This window comes from Eriocheir sinensis, chromosome 1 (assembly GCF_024679095.1).
Source record: "Eriocheir sinensis breed Jianghai 21 chromosome 1, ASM2467909v1, whole genome shotgun sequence".
NCBI lineage: Eukaryota > Metazoa > Arthropoda > Malacostraca > Decapoda > Varunidae > Eriocheir > Eriocheir sinensis.
Genome location: NC_066509.1, coordinates 3,047,019 through 3,064,848, shown reverse-complemented (window position 1 = coordinate 3,064,848; position 17,830 = coordinate 3,047,019). Strand labels below are relative to the sequence as shown.

Genomic DNA, 17,830 nt, shown 5'->3' with positions numbered 1-17,830 from the left:
CCTCTTCCCCTTTCTTTCTTCTCCCTCCTCTTTCTCTTCCACCCCTTCTTTTTTTCTCTTCAACCCCTTCCTTTCTTTCTTTCTCTCTCCTCTTCCCCTTTCTTTTTCCTCCTCCTCCTCTTCCTCCTTTTCCCATTTCCTACCTAAGCTAACCTAACTATGCTTCCCCATTCCCTTACCCTTTCTACCCCTCCCTTCTACCTCCCCCTACATAACCCCCTACCTACCCTTCCCTACCTTTAACCTCAAACACTGAACCTCTTTCCTTCCCTTCCTTTCCCCTTCCATTATCCTCCCTATTCCTCTACTTCCTCTCCCCTCTCCCCAATCTTCACCCCACTCAACCCATTTCTCCTCTTACCTCCCCCTTCCTCTCCCCTCACCCCAGTCTCCCCCCACTCTCACTTAACCCATTTCTCCTCTCCCTCCCGTACCCCTTCCTTCCCTCCGTACCCCCCCACCCCACCCCAGGTCACACACACAAGCACACTCAACCCCTCCCTTTCTTCCTCCCCTCTCCCCCTTCCCTTCCTCCCCTTTCCCCCCTCCCCCCCCCTTAGGATGGCACGCATATTGAAGTAGTCTAAAGTGAGGTTCGTGATCCGTCAGGCTTCAAAGTGCATGAGAGAGAGAGGGGGGGTGGGAGAGAGAGAGAGAGAGAGAGAGAGAGAGAGAGAGAGAGAGAGAGAGAGAGAGAGAGAGAGAGAGAGAGAGAGAGAGAGAGAGAGAGAGAGAGAGGAAAAAAACCCCGAGACTATGTAGAGTACCACTAAATAATGCAAGAAGAACAAGCATTACCACCACGTCAACCCCCCCCAACCCCCCCCCCTCACCCCCTACCCCCCCCCCCATCACCCACCAGTGTAGCCATGGTCGCAGGCGCAGTGATAGTCATCCACCAGGTCAATGCAGGTCGCCCCGTGGATGCATTGACCCTGGCAGTCGTTGAGGTTAAGGTTGCAGTTCTTGCCTTCCCAACCCTTGCGGCACTGGCATTCGTAATCTCCCTCGAGGTTGACGCAGGACACGGCGTTGATGCAGGGCCGCCCTTGGCACTCATCGGAATCTGAGGGGTGGAGTGGGAGAAGGGGGAGTTAGGTGTGGTATCGGTAGAGGAGGAAGAAGAGGAGGAAGACGGGGAGGGAAGAGAGAGAGAGGTGGAGGGGTTAGGAGGGGAGGAAGAAGAGGAGGTAGACGGGGAGGGAAGAGAGAGAGAGGTGGAGGGGTTAGGAGGGGAGGAAGAAGAGGAGGTAGACGGGGAGGGAAGAGAGAGAGAGGTGGAGGGGTTAGGAGGGGAGGAAGAAGAGGAGGAAGACAGGGGAGAGAAAGGATAGAGGTAGAGGGGTTAGGTGTGGTGAGGGGAGGGATGGGTAGAGGAGGAAGGAAAGGAGGGAGACGGGAAGGAGATATGAGGAAAGGGGAGAGAACCAGGAAGGAAGAAGATTAGAGGGAAAGAAGGAAAGGGGAAAGAGTATGGAAGGGAGAAGAAAAGGAGTGAAGGAAGGAAAAAGGAGACGGGGGAAAGGGTATCGAAGGGAGTAGAGAGGAGAGAAGGAAGGGGAGAAAGAAGAAAGGGAAGGGGAAAAGTATGGAAGGGGGAGATAGATTAGAGGGAAAGAAGGAAAGGGGAAAGAGTATGGAAGGGAGAAGAAAAAGAGTGAAGGAAGGAAAAAGGAGACGGGGGAAAGGGTATCGAAGGGAGGAGAGAGGAGAGAAGGAAGGGGAGAAAGAAGAAAGGGAAGGGGAAAAGTATGGAAGGGGGAGATAAAATGGAGACGCACGCAAGGAAGGTAGAAAGGGAGGAAAAAGGGAAAGAAAGAGATATAAGAGTTGGGAAAGGAAGAAGATAGGAAGGAAAACGATGATAGTAGAGAGAGAGAGAGAGAGAGAGAGAGAGAGAGAGAGAGAGAGAGAGAGAGAAAACGGAGAAGACCAGAGAGAAGGAGGAGGAACAAAACAAAGGATAAAAAAAAAAGAAACACTAAAATTTCAACTCAATCCAATTCAACCCAACCTTTAACCCAACCAGCAACTCAACCCATCGCCTAACACAACCAGCAACTCAACCCATCCTTTAACCCAACCAGCAACTCAATCCATCACCTAACACAACCAGCAACTCAACCCATCCTTTAACCCAACCAGCAACTCAATCCATCACCTAACACAACCAGCAACTCAACCCGCAACACTACGCCGCGCAACACTCACCGAACTGACAGGTGTTGCCCTCCCAACCTTGCGTGCAGTTGCAGCTGAAGCCATTGACCTCGTCCATGCATTTACCCCCGTGTTCGCAGGGGCTGGAGGCACACTCGTCCACGTCTGTAAGGGGGGAGGTCAAGAGAGGTCAAGAGAGGTCATCAGATGGGGGGGAAGTTACGAGGTCATGGGGTAGGGGGAAGGGGGGGGGGAGAGGGGTACGATAACACATAAAAAAACATCACACTAAAATTCTATACACGCACATATGTTTATTTTTTCTCTCATTTTCTTTTTGTCTTTCTTTCTTTCTCTCTCTTTTTCTTTCTGTCTATCTATCTATCTTTCATTTCTTCTTTCCTTCCTTCTTTCTCTTCTTTCTTTTTCTTTCTTTCTGTACTTTTTCCTTCTTTCTATCTCTCATTTATTCTTTCTTTTTTATCTTTTTTTTTTCTTTCTTTCTTTCTTTCTCTCGTTTCGGTTTTATGCGATCGTTGTTTGAGCGAGTAAGTTTCTTTCTCAAATAACTCTCTCTCTCTCTCTCTCTCTCTCTCTCTCCTTTATTGGTTCATTCTTCTCTTTTCCTCCATTTCTCCGGTTTCATTTTCCTCCCTCTCTCTCTCTTCCTCCTCCTCCTCCTCCTCCTCTTTATTCCTCCTCCTTCCTCTTTCCCAAATCACACTCGTTAGCATCGACAAACACACACACACACACACACACACACACACACACACACACACACACACACACACACACACGAACAAACAGAAAAGCACAGAAGGGACAGACAAACTCCTCCTCCTCTTCCTCCTCCTCCTCCTCCTCTTCCTCCCTATCCTCTTCTCTCTTTCCCTCTCCTCCTCTTTCTGATTCCTTTCCCTCATTTTCCTCCTCTTCTTGATCATTCTTCCTTCCTCTTCTTCCTTCCTCCTCCTCCTCCTCCTCCTCCTAATATTCATGCTTGTTAAATCATCAATAAAGCGACTCTCTCTCTCTCTGTAATCCAATTCATTAATATTTTCTAGTTATGATTTTTATTTGATTATTTTCTTATCATTTTATTCTTTCATTTGTATTTTTTTTCACGTAATGAGAGAGAGAGAGAGAGAGAGAGAGAGAGAGAGAGAGAGAGAGAGAGAGAGAGAGAGAGAGAGAGAGAGAGAGAGAGAGAGAGAGAGAGAGAGAGAGAGAGAGAGAGAGAGAGAAAGAGAGAAAGAGAAAGGAGATGAAAAGGCATGTCCCCTCACCCACACCCCTTCTTTCCCTCCCTTCTTTCCTCCACTCTCCCTTCCTCCACATACTTGGCTGAGTGGAAGGATGATGGAGTGGACAGGTGGAGGAAAGGGGTGACGATGGAGGAGGAAAAGGAGGAAAAAGGTGAGTGATATTGATGACTCTTCACACCCATCTCTCTTCCTCTTCCTCCTCTTCCTCCCCTCTTCCCCTTCCTTCTTCTTCCTCTTTCCCTTCCTCCTCTTTCCTTCCTCCTTCTTCCTCTTCCCTCTTCCCCTTCCCTTTCCCTCTTCCCCTTCTATTCCCCTTCCCTCTTCCCCTTCCTCCTCTTCCTCCCCTCTGCCCCTTCCTTTCCCCTTCCCTCTTCCCCTTCCCTCCCCTTCTTCGGACGTATGACAAATGGACACAAAGTAAATAGGATGTTCTCTCCCGTCTCTCTCTCTCTCTCTCTCTCTCTCTCTCTCTCTCTCTCTCTCTCTCTTTCTCTCTCTCTCTTTACACTGTTTTTCATTTCTCTTGTTAAAAAAATGATGTTTTGTTTCCACTAATTATTTTCTTCTTTCTTCTTGTCTTTGGTGTTGTCTTGTTCAAAATTTTCCTCTTTATTTTCTTCTTCTTTCTTATTCCGTTATTTCTTCGTTTCTTCTTCTTTTTCTTTTCTTTTTCTTCTTGTTTTTGTCCACTTTCCTCTTTATTCTTTTTTCTTTTGTCTTTCTTTTTCTTCGCTGTTTTCTGGTCCTTAACTTTCCTCTCTGCTCTGTCTTCTTTGTCTTTTCCTTGTCTTTCTTTATTCCTCTTTTCTTTTTTGGGTGTCTTTAAATAACTCCTTTTTTTCCTGTCTCTATTTTCCTTTCAGCTTTTTTCTCTTCCCTCATCACTAACTTTTTCGCTCCCTCTCTCCCTCTCCCCTTCATCACCCCTCTCTCCTCTCCCCTCCTCTCCCCTACCTCCTCCACTCATCACTCACCGCCCACTCAGCGCCCACCATTAGTGATTAACAAACTGTACCTGTCACACCTGTAATGCACTTCTCTCCCCCTTCCTCCCCTCCCCCCTCCCTCCCTCCCCATTTTTACCTGTCCTGTCTACCTGTCTTTTGCTTACCTCCTCCTCCGTCTACTTCTCTTCCTCTTCTTTCTTCTTTTTTTTTTTTCCATCTTTATCTCTCTATTTGTCCTATTCTTCCTATCCTCCTCCTGCCCTTCTCTTCTCTTCTCCTCTTTTTCATCTCTCTCTTCCTTCCTCCTTCCGCCTCTGTCCTTCCTTCTCCTCTTCTTTTTTTCATCTTTCTCTTCTTGCCTTCTCCCTTCTCTCTCTCCTCCTCCTCCTTCCTCTCTCCCTTCTCCTTCTATTTCTCTTCCTATCTATCCCCTTCCCTCTCCCCTATATTCTCTTCCCCTTTCCATTTTTCTCTCCCTTTCTGTATCTACCCTCCTCCTCCTCCTCCTCCTCCTCCTCCTCTTCTCTTCCATCTATTTCTCTCTTCATGTTTATACTCTTCCATCTAATCAAACTCCATATCCTCCTCCTCCTCCTCCTCCTCCCCCATCTATGCGTTTCACTCAACTTAGCAAACAAGATACAAGATGAATATTGCATTTTCATGTGTGTGTGTGTGTGCGTGTGTGTGTGTGTGCGTGTCTCTGTGATCACGATGTTTGTTGATGCTATTAGGCAACGATGTGTGTGTGTGTGTGTGTGTGTGTGTGTGTGTTTATAGGAAAATGAATTGGATGGGAGGTGAATGTTTGCGTGCATTAGTGCGTGTGTGTGTTTGTGTGTGTGTGTGTGTGTGTGTGTGTGTGTGTGTGTGTGTGTGTACGCCCATTAACTGCACTTGTGGTCTATGGCATAAAATTATCAAAGGGCTTTAGGGACTATTATAAAAAAAATCATATTTCTCTTAGTCCTGAGGGAGCGATAGAGAGGAAGAGGGAGAGGAAGGGAGGAAGAGAAGGAAGGGAGAGGAGGAGGAGGAAGACAGACGAGAAAGGAAGGGGAGACGGAAGGGAGATGGAGAGCAAAGAGGAGAACAGGAAAGGGAAGGAAATTGTATGGATGGAGGAAAGTGAAATAAAGAGGAAAAGAAGAAAAAAAGAAGAGGAAGAAAAAGGTAGATAGTAGAGAAGAGAAAGTAAATAGGGCGATGGGCAGAGAAGTGGAGATAAGAAGAAGAAGGAAAACGAAAGAACAGGAGATGGAGAAGAAAGGAAGGAAGGAAAAGATATGAAAAAGGAAAAAAAAGAGAATCAAGTGAACAGGAAAGGAGGTAGAAGAGAACGGGATAAATAGGAAAGAAAAAGAAAAGAAGAAAAGAAGAATTGAGAGAAAAAAGAGAAAGGAGAAAAGGGAAAGAAAAAGAAGAGCAATGAACAGAAGAAGAGAGAGAAGAGAAGGAGGAAGATGAAGAGAAAAAGAAAAAGAGAAAGAAGAGAGGAAGAGAAAAAAAGGACAAAGAGAGAAGGTGAAAAGGGAGAGAAAAAGACCACAATGAGAAGAAGTGGAGGGAGGAAAGAGGGAAGAAGAAGAGGGAAGGAGGGGAGGAGAAAGGGGAGGTGAGAGGGGAGAGAAAGGGGGGGTGAGGGGAGAGACATAAGGGTGTGGTCTATCTCCCAGGGGATAAGTCGCCTTTTACAGCCCATGGGGAGGAAAGGGGGGAGAGGGGAGAAGGGGGGGAGGGGGGAGGGGGTAATGGAGGGGAGGGGAGTATATAGGAAGTTGAAGGGAAATGATAATGAGAATGTGACCAAAAGGGAAAGAAAAAAATGATAGAAAAAAAATAGAGGCGGCGATGCATTAAATAAAGCTGAGGGCGTTGTTGTTGTTGTTGTTGTTGTTGTGGATGTTGTTGTTTTTGTTGTTCTTTTTCATCATCTCATTATTTTTTCTTTTCTTTTCCTTTTCTTCTTTTTTTCTTTTTCTTTTCCTCCTTCTTTTCTTCTTCTAATTTTTCTTTTCTTCCTTCTTCTTCTTCTTTTTCTTCTTTTTTTCTTTTTTTTTCTTTTTCTTCTTCCTTTTCTTCTTCTTCTTCTTCTTCTTCTTCTCATTATTATTATTATTATTATCATCATTATTATTTTTATTTTGGGAGAGGTTTGTTGACGATGATAAGCTCTTCTCACGCACGCACACACACGCACACACACACACACACACACACACAGAAACTTATAATTTATAATGCCGTGTCGCATATTTCAAATAAGACAGTATCATTAAGTTATTAAGTGTGTGTGTGTGTGTGTGTGTGTGTGTGTGTGTGTGTGTGTGTGCGCGCGAGAGAGAGAGAGAGAGAGAGAGAGAGAGAGAGAGAGAGAGAGAGAGAGAGAGGAAAGTATATAATCAGATCAGGGAGGTTCAAACACTCACCCTCCCCATCCCCTCCTCCCTCTCCCCCTCCCCCCCTTCGGTCAACACTCCCTGACCACCCAACGTTTGCTGACCAGTCAACCAAACTCCCCCGCTGTCAATTTTCATCCCATTAATTAAGTGTTTTCATCCATTTACCATCAATTCTGCGTGTGTGGCCCCTCGGAAACCCCTTAATTCTATATACCCATCAACTATACAGAACCATTACTTGAATATAGCAATCATTTTTATGCATCCGTTAATAATATTTGGTTCTTAAATGTCTAGTTTCCTAAGTCTGTATAGTTCTAAATTATGTGAGCAACCATTAATTCGCTGGTGTTATTACATTTGTACAATTTAAGGAATTTTTCAGTCACCGCCGAGTGGCCTAACACTACCCACATGCTGTCCAGAAGACCGTCTATCATCCCGGACTCTTGATTCTCTCTAAAAGACGATCAAAGATGAGCTCCGGAGGGCAGAACGAGCCAAGCAAGATGGTGTCACTATAAACACTTGCCTGCGCCATAACGAGCCGGGGCCGACCACCAGGCCAGACCAAGAAAGCCTACTGGCGTCATGGGCAAAACGTAAAAAATACATAAATTTGTATAGATTGTAATTCTGTGTTATCATTCTTTCTGTATGGGGGAAGGAAGGAAAAGGAAAGAACGATATAAAAGGAAAACAGAAAATTAAGAAAGGACGAAAGGAAGGAAGGAGAGAGGAAAGAGAGAATGAAAGAAAAGAAAAAAAGAAAGACAAGAGAAGGAAGAAGGGAAGGAAAGAAGGACATACAGGAAAACATAATAAACAAGAAGAAAGAAAGAAAAAAAAGAAAAGTTAGCGACAGAAGGGAAAAAGAGAGACAGACAGACAGAGAGAGAGAGAGAAGGGAGGGGAACAGAAGGGAGGAAGTAAGAGGGGGAGCGCCAGTGAAGGGGAGAAAAGGGAAAAGGGGAGGAAAGAGAAGGGAGGGGAGGAAAAGGGGGGGGAGGGGGGGAGGTAAGGGCGGCATGTGTCATAGTATTGAATCATAAGGTCCACAACGCGATCCGGAATTATGGTTTTGAGGCTTTAATGAGATTCTGCTAATTCCGTGTTGGTCTTTGGCGCTCGAGAGAGAGAGAGAGAGAGAGAGAGAGAGAGAGAGAGAGAGAGAGAGAGAGAGAGAGATGATAAAGGAAAGGAAAGGAAGAGAGGAGAGAAGAGAAAAGGAGACAGAGAAATGATGTAGAGAAAGAAGAAGAGAAGAAGAGAGAGAGAGAGAGAGAGAGAGAGAGAGAGAGAGAGAGAGAGAGAGAGAGAGAGAGAGAGAGAGAGAGAGAGAGATGATAAAGGAAAGGAAAGGAAGAGAGGAGAGAAGAGAAATGGAGACAGAGAAATGATGTAGAGAAAGAAGAAGAGAGAGAAAGAGAGAAAAGGAGGAAGAAAGGGAAGGAATAGAAAGGAATGGGTGATAAACGGAGATATGGAGGAAAAGGAAAAGAGAAAGAAGAAGATAGGAGAGAGAGAAAGAAAAAAAACACACACATCAAAGAAACAAATAAATGAAATAAAAAATAAACAAAAGATCAAGAAAAAAAAAAGAAGAAAGGAGGAGGAGGAGGAGGAGGAGGAGGAGGAGGAGGAGGAGGAGGATTAGACACACACAAATAAAAAGATAATTGGAGGTTGAAAAGAGAAATAAAAAACAAAGATAGCGAATAATATATAATGACTATGTATGTGTGTGTGTGTGTGTGTGTGTGTGTGTGTGTGTGTGTGTGTGTGTGTGTGTTTGGGTTCAGACAGCAACAGTATCAGTGAAGGAGGAGGAGGAGGAAGAGGAGGAAGACGGGTCAGAAGGAAGAGGACGAGGACTGGTCAATAAAGAGAAGAGGAGGAGGAGGAGGAGGAGGAGGAAGAGGAGGAGGAGGAGGGGAGGAGGAGAATATCGTGCTTGTTGTGTCCTTGAGGAGGTGGTACAGATGTCTTCCACCACCACCACCATCACCACCATCACCACCACCATCATCATCACCACCATCATCACCACCACCATCATCATCACCACCAAGAATAATTTTAATACCTTCAATAATAATAAGCAGAATAAAGAAGTAAATCATCACCAAGGTATTTTTATTATTATTATTATTATTATTATTATTATTATTATTATTATTATTATTATTATTATTATTATTATTATTGTCATTCTCTCTCATTATTACATTATGAAGCAATTAAACTCTCTCTCTCTCTCTCTCTCTCTCTCTCTCTCTCTCTCTCTCTCTCTCTCTCTCTTCCTATCCTTCTTTATTCCTTTTCCTCTTCCTCTTTCCCTCTTGATATTACAGATGGCGGTGGAGGGAAAAGGAGGAGGAGAAGAAGGAGAAGAAGGAGGATGAAGAAGAGGAGAAGGAAGAAGAGATTGAGGAGGAGAAGCAGAAATAACAGGAAGAGAAAACGCAAAAGAAGCAGAAGAAGAAGGAGGAGGAAGAAGGAGAGAGGAGGAAGAAGAGGAGGAAAAGCAGATAGAGCAGGAGGAGGAGGAGGAGGAGGTAAGGAGAAGAGGAGAAAGAGGAGGAAAAGGAACAGAAACAAAGGGAAGAAGCCGAGGAAAGAAGAGGAAGAGGAGAGAGGAGGAAGAGAGAGGAGGAGGGGAAGAAACAGAAGCAGAAAAAAGAAGAGGAAGAGGAGAGAGGAGGAAGAGAGAGGAGAGAGTCACAAGTTACCCAGCTCACCTATCACCTGGTCAGCTGTTCGTCCTTCCGTTAATCACTCTTGTCACGCTTCCCACGGACACACAGCTAAAGCCTTGTATCTTCCCCCCCCTCACCTCCCCCCTGCACCGCCTCCTCCAAGCCCTGTCACGCACTTTTTTCCCTCTCGTATCGTGCGCTGCGAGGCCTCGGGAAAGTCAACTCAGCTCCGGGGACAGACAGGTAAGGAAGGGGCTGATAGATAGACCGTCGACGCGCGCAGGTTAATGAGGGAAAGGTGAGCACGGCAGGACTTATACGGTGAGGAAAGGGAGGGAGAGGAAGGGAAAGGGTGTGGGAAAAGGGTGGGTGATGAAGATAGGGTGAGTATGTGTTTTTCCGACTCTCTCTCTCTCCCTTTTTTTTTTACCTTAAGGAGTTGATTGGGAAAGGTTGGAATAGGTGTGTTTGGGGGGGGAGAGGGAGCTATGTGTGTGTGTGTGTGTGTGTGTTCCTCCTACCTGTAATTAAACATATCTACTCCATTCCTCACCCGGACGCAGAGATATCAGGTGTGTTTCTCTCTTTAGTGTACGGAGAATCACAGGTATTTTTTCACACCTGTATATAAGCAATCAACGCCCGCTACCTCTACGTTACCAAGAACCCACATTCCTTCCCCACCCATTCCCCTACTTCAGTTCTCGGAAGCTCACCTACTCACTTTTTCCTCCCCCTCTTCCCCTCCCATTCCTTCTACCCCCTTCCCTTACCCTCCCCTCCATCTCCCCTCCCGTACCCCACTCACTCATTTTCCTCCCCCTTCCCCCTTCCCCTTCCTTTCCTTCTTCCCCCTTCCCTCCATCTCCCCTTCCGTACCCCTCTCTCATTTTCCTCCCCTTCCCCTATTCCTCTTTCTCTTCCCTTTTCCCTTCCTAACCCTCCTCCCCTTCCGTACCCCTCACTCACTTTCCTTCCCCTTCCCTCTTCCCCTTCCCGTTCCTTACCTTACCCTTCCCCCCTCCCCTTCCTTCCCCTTCTTACCTTCCCCTTCCCTCCCGTACCCCATTCACTCCTCTTTCCCCTCCTCACAATCCTCCTACATACCTTTCCCTCCCCACCATCTCCCCTTTCTTAACCCATTTACTCCTTCTTCCCTTCCCATCCCCTTTCCGTCCCCTTCCCTTCTCTCCCCCTTCCCTCTCCCTCCTTACCTTACTTCCCTATCTCTCCCTCCCTTTTCTCCTCCCTACCTTCCCCTCCCTATCCACTCCCTCCCCATTCCTCCACTTCCTATATTCTCAGAAACGATCACCCTCCACCTTGACAACCTCCCCCATTCCACTTCCCCTTCCTCCACCCCCCATCCCCACATACAAATAGAACCATTACCAATCCACATTCTTTGACTTCCACTGACTCACTCCACCTCTATACTCCACATAATAAGTCATTCTTCAACACACACACACACACACACACACATTTTATAGTCTCCTCTTCCACCTACCCACGCATACTCCACCCTCCCTTCCACCTTTCTATCTCTCTCTCTCTCTCTCTCTCTCTCTCTCTCTCTCTCTCTCTCTCTCTCTCTCTCTCTCTCTCTCTCTCTCTCTCTTCACAAATAAGGATTGAAAAGGCAAACAAGTAGACAAAATAATGATTAAAGTGTGTGTGTGTGTGTGTGTGTGTGTGTGTGTGTGTGTGTGTGTTTTATTATTTATATCGTTGTTGTTTTCGTTGTTATTTATTCACGCTGTTATTATCTTCTCCTTCTCGTTTTCTTTGCTTTTATTTGAGGGGTAATTAACGTATATTCTCTGCTAATTACTGACCTCCTCCTTCTCCTCCTCCTCCTTCTCCTTCTGCTTCCTCCTTCTCCTCCTCCTCCTCCTCCTCCTCCTTCTCTTTCTGCTTCTGCTTCCTCCTTCTCCTCCTCCTCCTCCTCCTCCTTCTACTTCTGCTTCTTCTTCCTCCTCTTCCTTCTCCGTGGAGTTCCTAAACGCATGGGACAATTTCTATGGACAAAATGAACTTTTCCACAGGGACGGATTGCACCTTTCTCCCATCGGGGCAGCCAGACTCGGAAGGCTCCTCAACGAAGCAGTGCGTGTCATCCGAGCAAAAAACGAGTCACGGCCACGACCCTCCACCCCGCCCGTGTAAATAGACGCCGTGCATCGCAACAAACCCGTAACCGTGATCCCGCAAGTACCACCACCTGTATTACCAAGCCTCTAGATAACTTAAAAATCCTTAGTTTCAATGCGCGTAGCCTAAGAAACAAATTTGATGAACTGAGATGTCTTGCTTTAACAGAAAATTTTGACATAATTGCTATAACCGAAACATTTATCGACACCACAAATATTGATTTAAGTTCCGAATACAACATAGATGGCTACAGACTCTTCAACAAAGATCGTGTAAACCGTAGAGGCGGTGGCGTCGCCCTTTATGTCAAAAGCTATTTGCAACCCACCGACAAAACACCGGGAAACAGTAACGTTGAACATTTGTGCGTGCGAGTAAACATTGCAAAAGTCAATTTAAATATATCTGTCACCTACAGACCTCCCGGGCAATCACTCGATGACGACCTTGAAATGTACAGCGTCTTAAGGCAGTCACTTAATAACAACGACTCACTGATATTAGGAGACTTTAACCTCCCCCATATCGACTGGGCGACACTGTCAGGTACAGAAGGCGAGTCACATAGAATGATCGAATTTCTAGAAGAAAATTATCTAAGCCAAATGGTTTCTGAGCCAACTCGACAAAATAATATACTCGACCTTGTTATAACGACCCAAGATAACCTAATCAGTAGTGTCACGGTAGGAGAACACCTCGGTTCTTGCGATCATAAATTAGTGCGCGTCGACATTAAAGCTCAATCATCAGTGACTGAAAATAAAGTAAAGGTGCCCAATTTCAAAAGAGCTAACTTCGTAGAAATCCGACAAAAACTAACAGAAATACAACTATCAGATGACGGCAACGTAGAGGAAGCCTGGCTAAGCCTTAAAATCACTTACTCACTCAGCAGAACACATTCGTCCCCTTGTGCGAGAAGCGAATTAACACTAATAAAGCCCACCGTGGTTTAATAGCGAAATTAAACAATCAGTCAATGAGAAAATTGTTTTACAGGTTAAAGAAAGAACAAAGCACGCCTGAGAACATTAGACTCTATAATGATGCCAGGCGACGAGTAAAAAGACTAGTAGGTCAGGCAAAGCGTAGATATGAAGAAAATATTGCAGCCAACTGTAAAATAACCCGAAATCTTTCTTCAGTTACATAAACAACAGAAAGGCGATCAAAAGTGGTATTGGACCTTTAACAAACAGCGACGGTGCACTAGTGACTGACAGCCAACACATTGCAAACCTCTTAAACAATTACTTTTCCTCGGTGTTTAATACTAATAGTCTTCCTCTCGCTACCGCCAACACCAGTACTATTGTAAATCTCGAGCATGCATTGCCTAATTTTGAAATAACAACCGATGAAGTCCTTAAAGCTCTCCATTCACTTAAAACAAATAAAAGTCCTGGACCTGACAAAGTATATCCAACTCTGCTGAAAGAAACGAAGAGCGAAATACTCTCCTCCCTCACAACCGTATTCAATATGTCCTTGCGACAAGGCATCGTCCCTTCAGATTGGAAAAAGGCTAACGTGACACCGATTTTCAAGAAAGGAGACAAAAAAGTACCAGGTAATTACAGGCCCATTAGTCTAACTTCGGTTGTAGGTAAGCTACTTGAGGGCATAATTAGAGACAAAATTGTGAGTTACCTTGAAAGCCACTCATTGATTGGGGACTCACAACATGGCTTCCGAAACAAAAGATCCTGCCTATCAAACCTATTAACCTTTTATAACGACCTCTTCACTGTTTATGACGTAACCAAATCACTGGACGTAGTCTATCTTGATTTCCAGAAAGCGTTTGATAAAGTCCCGCATAAAAAGTTACTTTACAAATTAAAGCAAATAGGTATTGACGGTCAAGTAAACCAATGGATCGCGAATTGGTTGAGCAACAGACAACAAAGAGTAGTGATTGACGGATTTAACTCAGAGTGGGCGCCTGTCACTAGTGGCGTCCCTCAGGGCTCGGTCCTTGGCCCAGTGCTCTTCATTATTTACATCAACGACGTGGATGTTGGACTCAATAACCGCATTAGTAAATTTGCAGACGACACAAAGATTGGTAACTCGGTTCTCACTGACGAAGACAGGCAAAGCCTCCAAGAGGATTTGCACAAAATTTCAGCTTGGTCGGATAGATGGGAGATGCCCTTTAACGTAGACAAGTGCCAGGTCCTTCAAGTTGGAACGAGGAATAAGAAGTTCGAATACGAAATGCGCGGCGTTAAACTCAAAAGCGTTCAATGCGTCAAAGACTTGGGGGTCAAAATCGCGTCAAACCTCAAATTCTCACAGCAATGCATCGATGCAGCAAATAAAGCGAACAGAATGTTGGGCTTTATTAAAAGAAACTTTGTATTCAAGAATAAAGATGTAATACCCGCTCTACAACAGTTTAGTCAGACCCCACTTGGAATATGCGGTACAGTTTTGGTCCCCCCACCATGCAAAGGATATTGCTAAATTAGAAGGTGTTCAGCGTCGGGCAACGAAAATGATCCCTTCCTTGCGCAACAAATCCTACGAAGAAAGGCTTTATATCCTTAACATGTTCTCTCTTGAGAAACGTCGCCTCCGAGGAAAACTGATCGAATGTTTTAAAATACTTAATGGTTTCACGAATGTAGACAGATCAACATTGTTTATGATCGATGACAGTCTGCGCACGAGGAACAATGGCGTAAAACTCAGATGTAGACAAGTAAATTCAGATTGCACCAAATTTTTCTTCACCAACGTTGTAGTGCGAGAATGGAATAAGCTTCCACCATCAGTGGTCCAGTGTAACACGATTGACTCCTTCAAAAATAAGCTCGACCGTCACTTCCTTCAACTTAATATCAACTAGAGTAGAAATGCAACGTTTTGGAGTCTTCTGATTAATGTAAAATCACTTAGGTTTAAGGACAGACCACCAAGTCTGGACCATGGGGTCTGTGTGGTCTGATTTTCTATGTAAATCTATGTAAATCCTTCTACTTCTGCTTCTGCTTCCTCCTTCTCCTCCTCCTCCTCCTCCTCCTTCTACTTCTGCTTCTTCTTCCTCCTCTTCCTTCTCCTTCTCCTTCTGCTTCTGCTTCCTCCTGCTCCTCCTCCTCCTCCTCCTCCTCCTTCTGCTTCTGCTCCTCCTCCTTCTCTTTTCTGCTTCGTTTCTCTTTTTTTCTCTCTCGTGTTTCTTCTTTCTTTTCCTTTTCATTCCCAACTTCTTTCATTCTGCTTTCTCTTCCTTCTCCTCTCTTTTTCCTTCCAATTCTCCTCCTCTTCCTCCTTCTTCTTCTTCTTCCTGTTTTTTGTATCTCTCTTTTTTTTTTTTGTTCCTCATTTTTGTTCCATTTTCCTTCATTCAATTTTCTCTTCCTCCTCCTCCTCTCTTCTTCCTTCCCATACTCCTCTTCCTCCTCCTCCTTCTCCTCCTTCTCTTTATTTTCTTCTTGTTCCTCATTTTCCTTCCATTTCCTTCACACTCTCTTTCATTCATTTTTTCTCTTCCTTCCGATACTACTACTACTACTACTACTACTACTACTACTACTACTACTACTACTACTACTACTACTACTACCACTACCACCACCGTCACGCTCACCGTCTCCACAGGTGTTCCCCGTCCACCCCGCGGGACAGGTACACTGGAAGCCCCCGTTCACCTCACGACAGGTTCCCCCGTTCTGGCAGGGTCCCGGGGCGCAGGGGTCCTCTACCACCTGGGGGAGGATAAAGGGAAGGAAGGGTAGAGTTAAATGGCTGCGCGTTGCCTCGGTGCTCATCTCCGGGTTTTTAATTTGTTCTAAGTGCAATTAATATTCCTTCTTTTCCTTCCATGTAACTTTGTCTATTAATCTATTTCTTTTCTTTCTTTTCCTCTTCATTCCTCTCTCTACATTTTCTTTCCTTTCCCCTCTCTTCCTCTTCTTCCTTCCTCTTTTTCTATCTTTCTTTATCTATCTACCTATCTATCTATCTCTTGTCTTCCTTTCCCCCCTGTCTACTTTTCCTCTTCATTCCTCTCTCTACACTTTCTTTCCTTTCCCCTCACTTCCTCTTCTTCCTCTTTATCTATCTATCTATCTATCTCTTGTCCTCCTTTCCCTCCTGTCTCTCTCCACTTTCCTCACCTTTCCCTAACCGTTTATCTTCTTCCTTCTCTTCTCTTCTCTTCTTTCCTCTCTCTACTCCTCGTGCGCTCTCCTCTTCTTTCTATCTTTAAATTTGACTTTACTAACTTAATCTAAGCTAACCTAACCTTCCTTTCCCTTTTCCTCCTTTCTTTCTCCGCTTCCTTTCCTTTCCCCTCACTCTTCTTTTTGTGCCCTTGTGCTGTCTCCTTTGCTGTTAAAAAATCTATCTATCTATCTATCTATCTATCTATCTATCTATCTATCTATCTATCTATCTGTCTATCTATCTATCTGTATCCATCTCTCTATCTGTCTATATATTTCTTGTCTTAGTTGTCCCCTCACTCTCTCCTCCTCCTCCTCCTCCTCCTCCTCCTCCTCCTTGTCCTCACCTCACAGTTTTCCCCGGAGAATCCCTCTGGACAGGTACACAGGTACTCATCAGGGGCCGTGTTCTCACAGGTGCCCCCGTTCACACAGGGGTAGCGGCCGCAGTAGTTCAGGTCTGGAGGGAGAGAGAGAGAGACGTGATCATTAGAAAGGAAAAAAAAGAGGAAATATTAAAGGGGGCGAGAGTGAAACGATTATTAGAAAAGGAAAAAAAGAGGAAATATTAAAGGGGGCGAGAGTTACATGATTTTTAAAAGGGAAAAAAAGAGGAAATGATAATGATAGAGAAATAAATAGAGGAAAAAAGTAAAAAAAGATAGAAAATAAAAGAAGAAAGAAGAGAAGATAGGGTAGTGATTGCAGTAGTTCAGGTCTGGAAAGGGATTGAGAGAAAGGAAGAAGAAGGAGGAAAAAATAATGATAGAGAAAAGAATAGAGAAAAATACGAGAAATAAGATAAAAAGATGATTGAAAAAAGAGAAGAAAGAGAATAAGATAGAAAAAAATAGATGAAATGAAGAAAAAAATGATTAAAAAGTACAGTTACGAGAAAGAGAGAAAAAAAGAAGAGGAAATAGAGAGAAAAAAACGGATAGGAAAATGATGGAGAAATTAAAGAAAAAAGAAAAAGAAAAAAAAAGAGAAAGAAAACGAAGATGACAAGTATTTTTATAGAAACCGTTCACGTAAAATTATTCTACTGAGGAAAAACAAAGAAAATATTGAAGTTGGGAAATTAAATCTATGAAAACTCGAATGATTATAATAAGAACTCTCTCTCTCTCTCTCTCTCTCTCTCTCTCTCTCTTTATCCCAATATACGCGCTGTTTCAATACCTTTTTTCCATTCCCTCCCTCTTCTTCCTCTCCTCTCCCTTCCCCTCCCTTCTCTCCCTTCTCCTCTTTCCCTCCCTAGCTATAATGTGCCCTTCCTCTTCCCTCCCTTCCTCTCCTTTCCTCCTCCTTTCCTCCTCCTTCTGTCCTTATTTCCAACCATGTTTCCTCTCTCTTCTTCCCCTTCTCCCCTTCTCTCTTCTTCCTCTCTCTTTCTCCCTTTCCCATCCTCTCTCCTTCTCTCCAATCTCCCTCTCACTTTCCCTCCTTTCTCTCCCTATGTCCATACTTCTAGGCATCTTTCTCTTCTCCCCCTCCCTCTCCTCCTCTCTCTCCCTTGTTCTCCCTCACTCCATACCTCCACCACTGCACCCTCCCTCCCTTCCCCTCTCTCCCTCTCTTTCTTTCCCTCCCTTTCTTTCCCTCCCCCACTCCATACCTCCACCAATTCCACCCTCCCTCCCTTCCTCTCTCTCCCTCCCTCCCTCCCTCCTTCCTTGCCCTTTTGTCCGTCCCCTCTCTTACCCTCCCCCCCTCTTTCACCCCACCATCCTCTTCTCTCCCCCCCTCTCCCTCCTTTGCGTGAATCATTTCATTACGCGACTCGCCACAAGGTTCGCAGCCCGATACGATTCTCGGCGTTATCTTCCGAAGCGATTAATTTGACTTTCATGAGTTGGTTTTTGGGCCCAGGCTCGGTAAGGCGCCGCGCGGGGCCCTCCTGGTGGTGACCTTTTGGCGGTGGGGGTGAGGGGGGGGTGGGGATTGGGGTGTGTGGTGGTTGGGGGTGTTTATCTGTATATCTGCTTTTGGCTTCATTTTCGTTTTCCTTTTCAGTAATGTTTT

General features: G+C 44.9%; 1 protein-coding gene across 1 annotated transcript in view; it reads right to left on the bottom strand.

The window, feature by feature from the left end:
- Nucleotides 1-17,830, bottom strand: part of LOC126980186 (protein jagged-2-like) — an 84,602-nt gene that overhangs the window by 9,843 nt on the left and 56,929 nt on the right. Inside the window, exons 6-9 of the mRNA XM_050833693.1 lie at nucleotides 16,153-16,265; nucleotides 15,229-15,346; nucleotides 2,212-2,325; nucleotides 860-1,066 (exon numbers count right to left, since the gene is read on the bottom strand). Of these exons, the coding sequence (XP_050689650.1) occupies nucleotides 860-1,066; nucleotides 2,212-2,325; nucleotides 15,229-15,346; nucleotides 16,153-16,265 (552 nt within the window). The remainder of the gene's footprint in view (nucleotides 1-859; nucleotides 1,067-2,211; nucleotides 2,326-15,228; nucleotides 15,347-16,152; nucleotides 16,266-17,830) is intronic.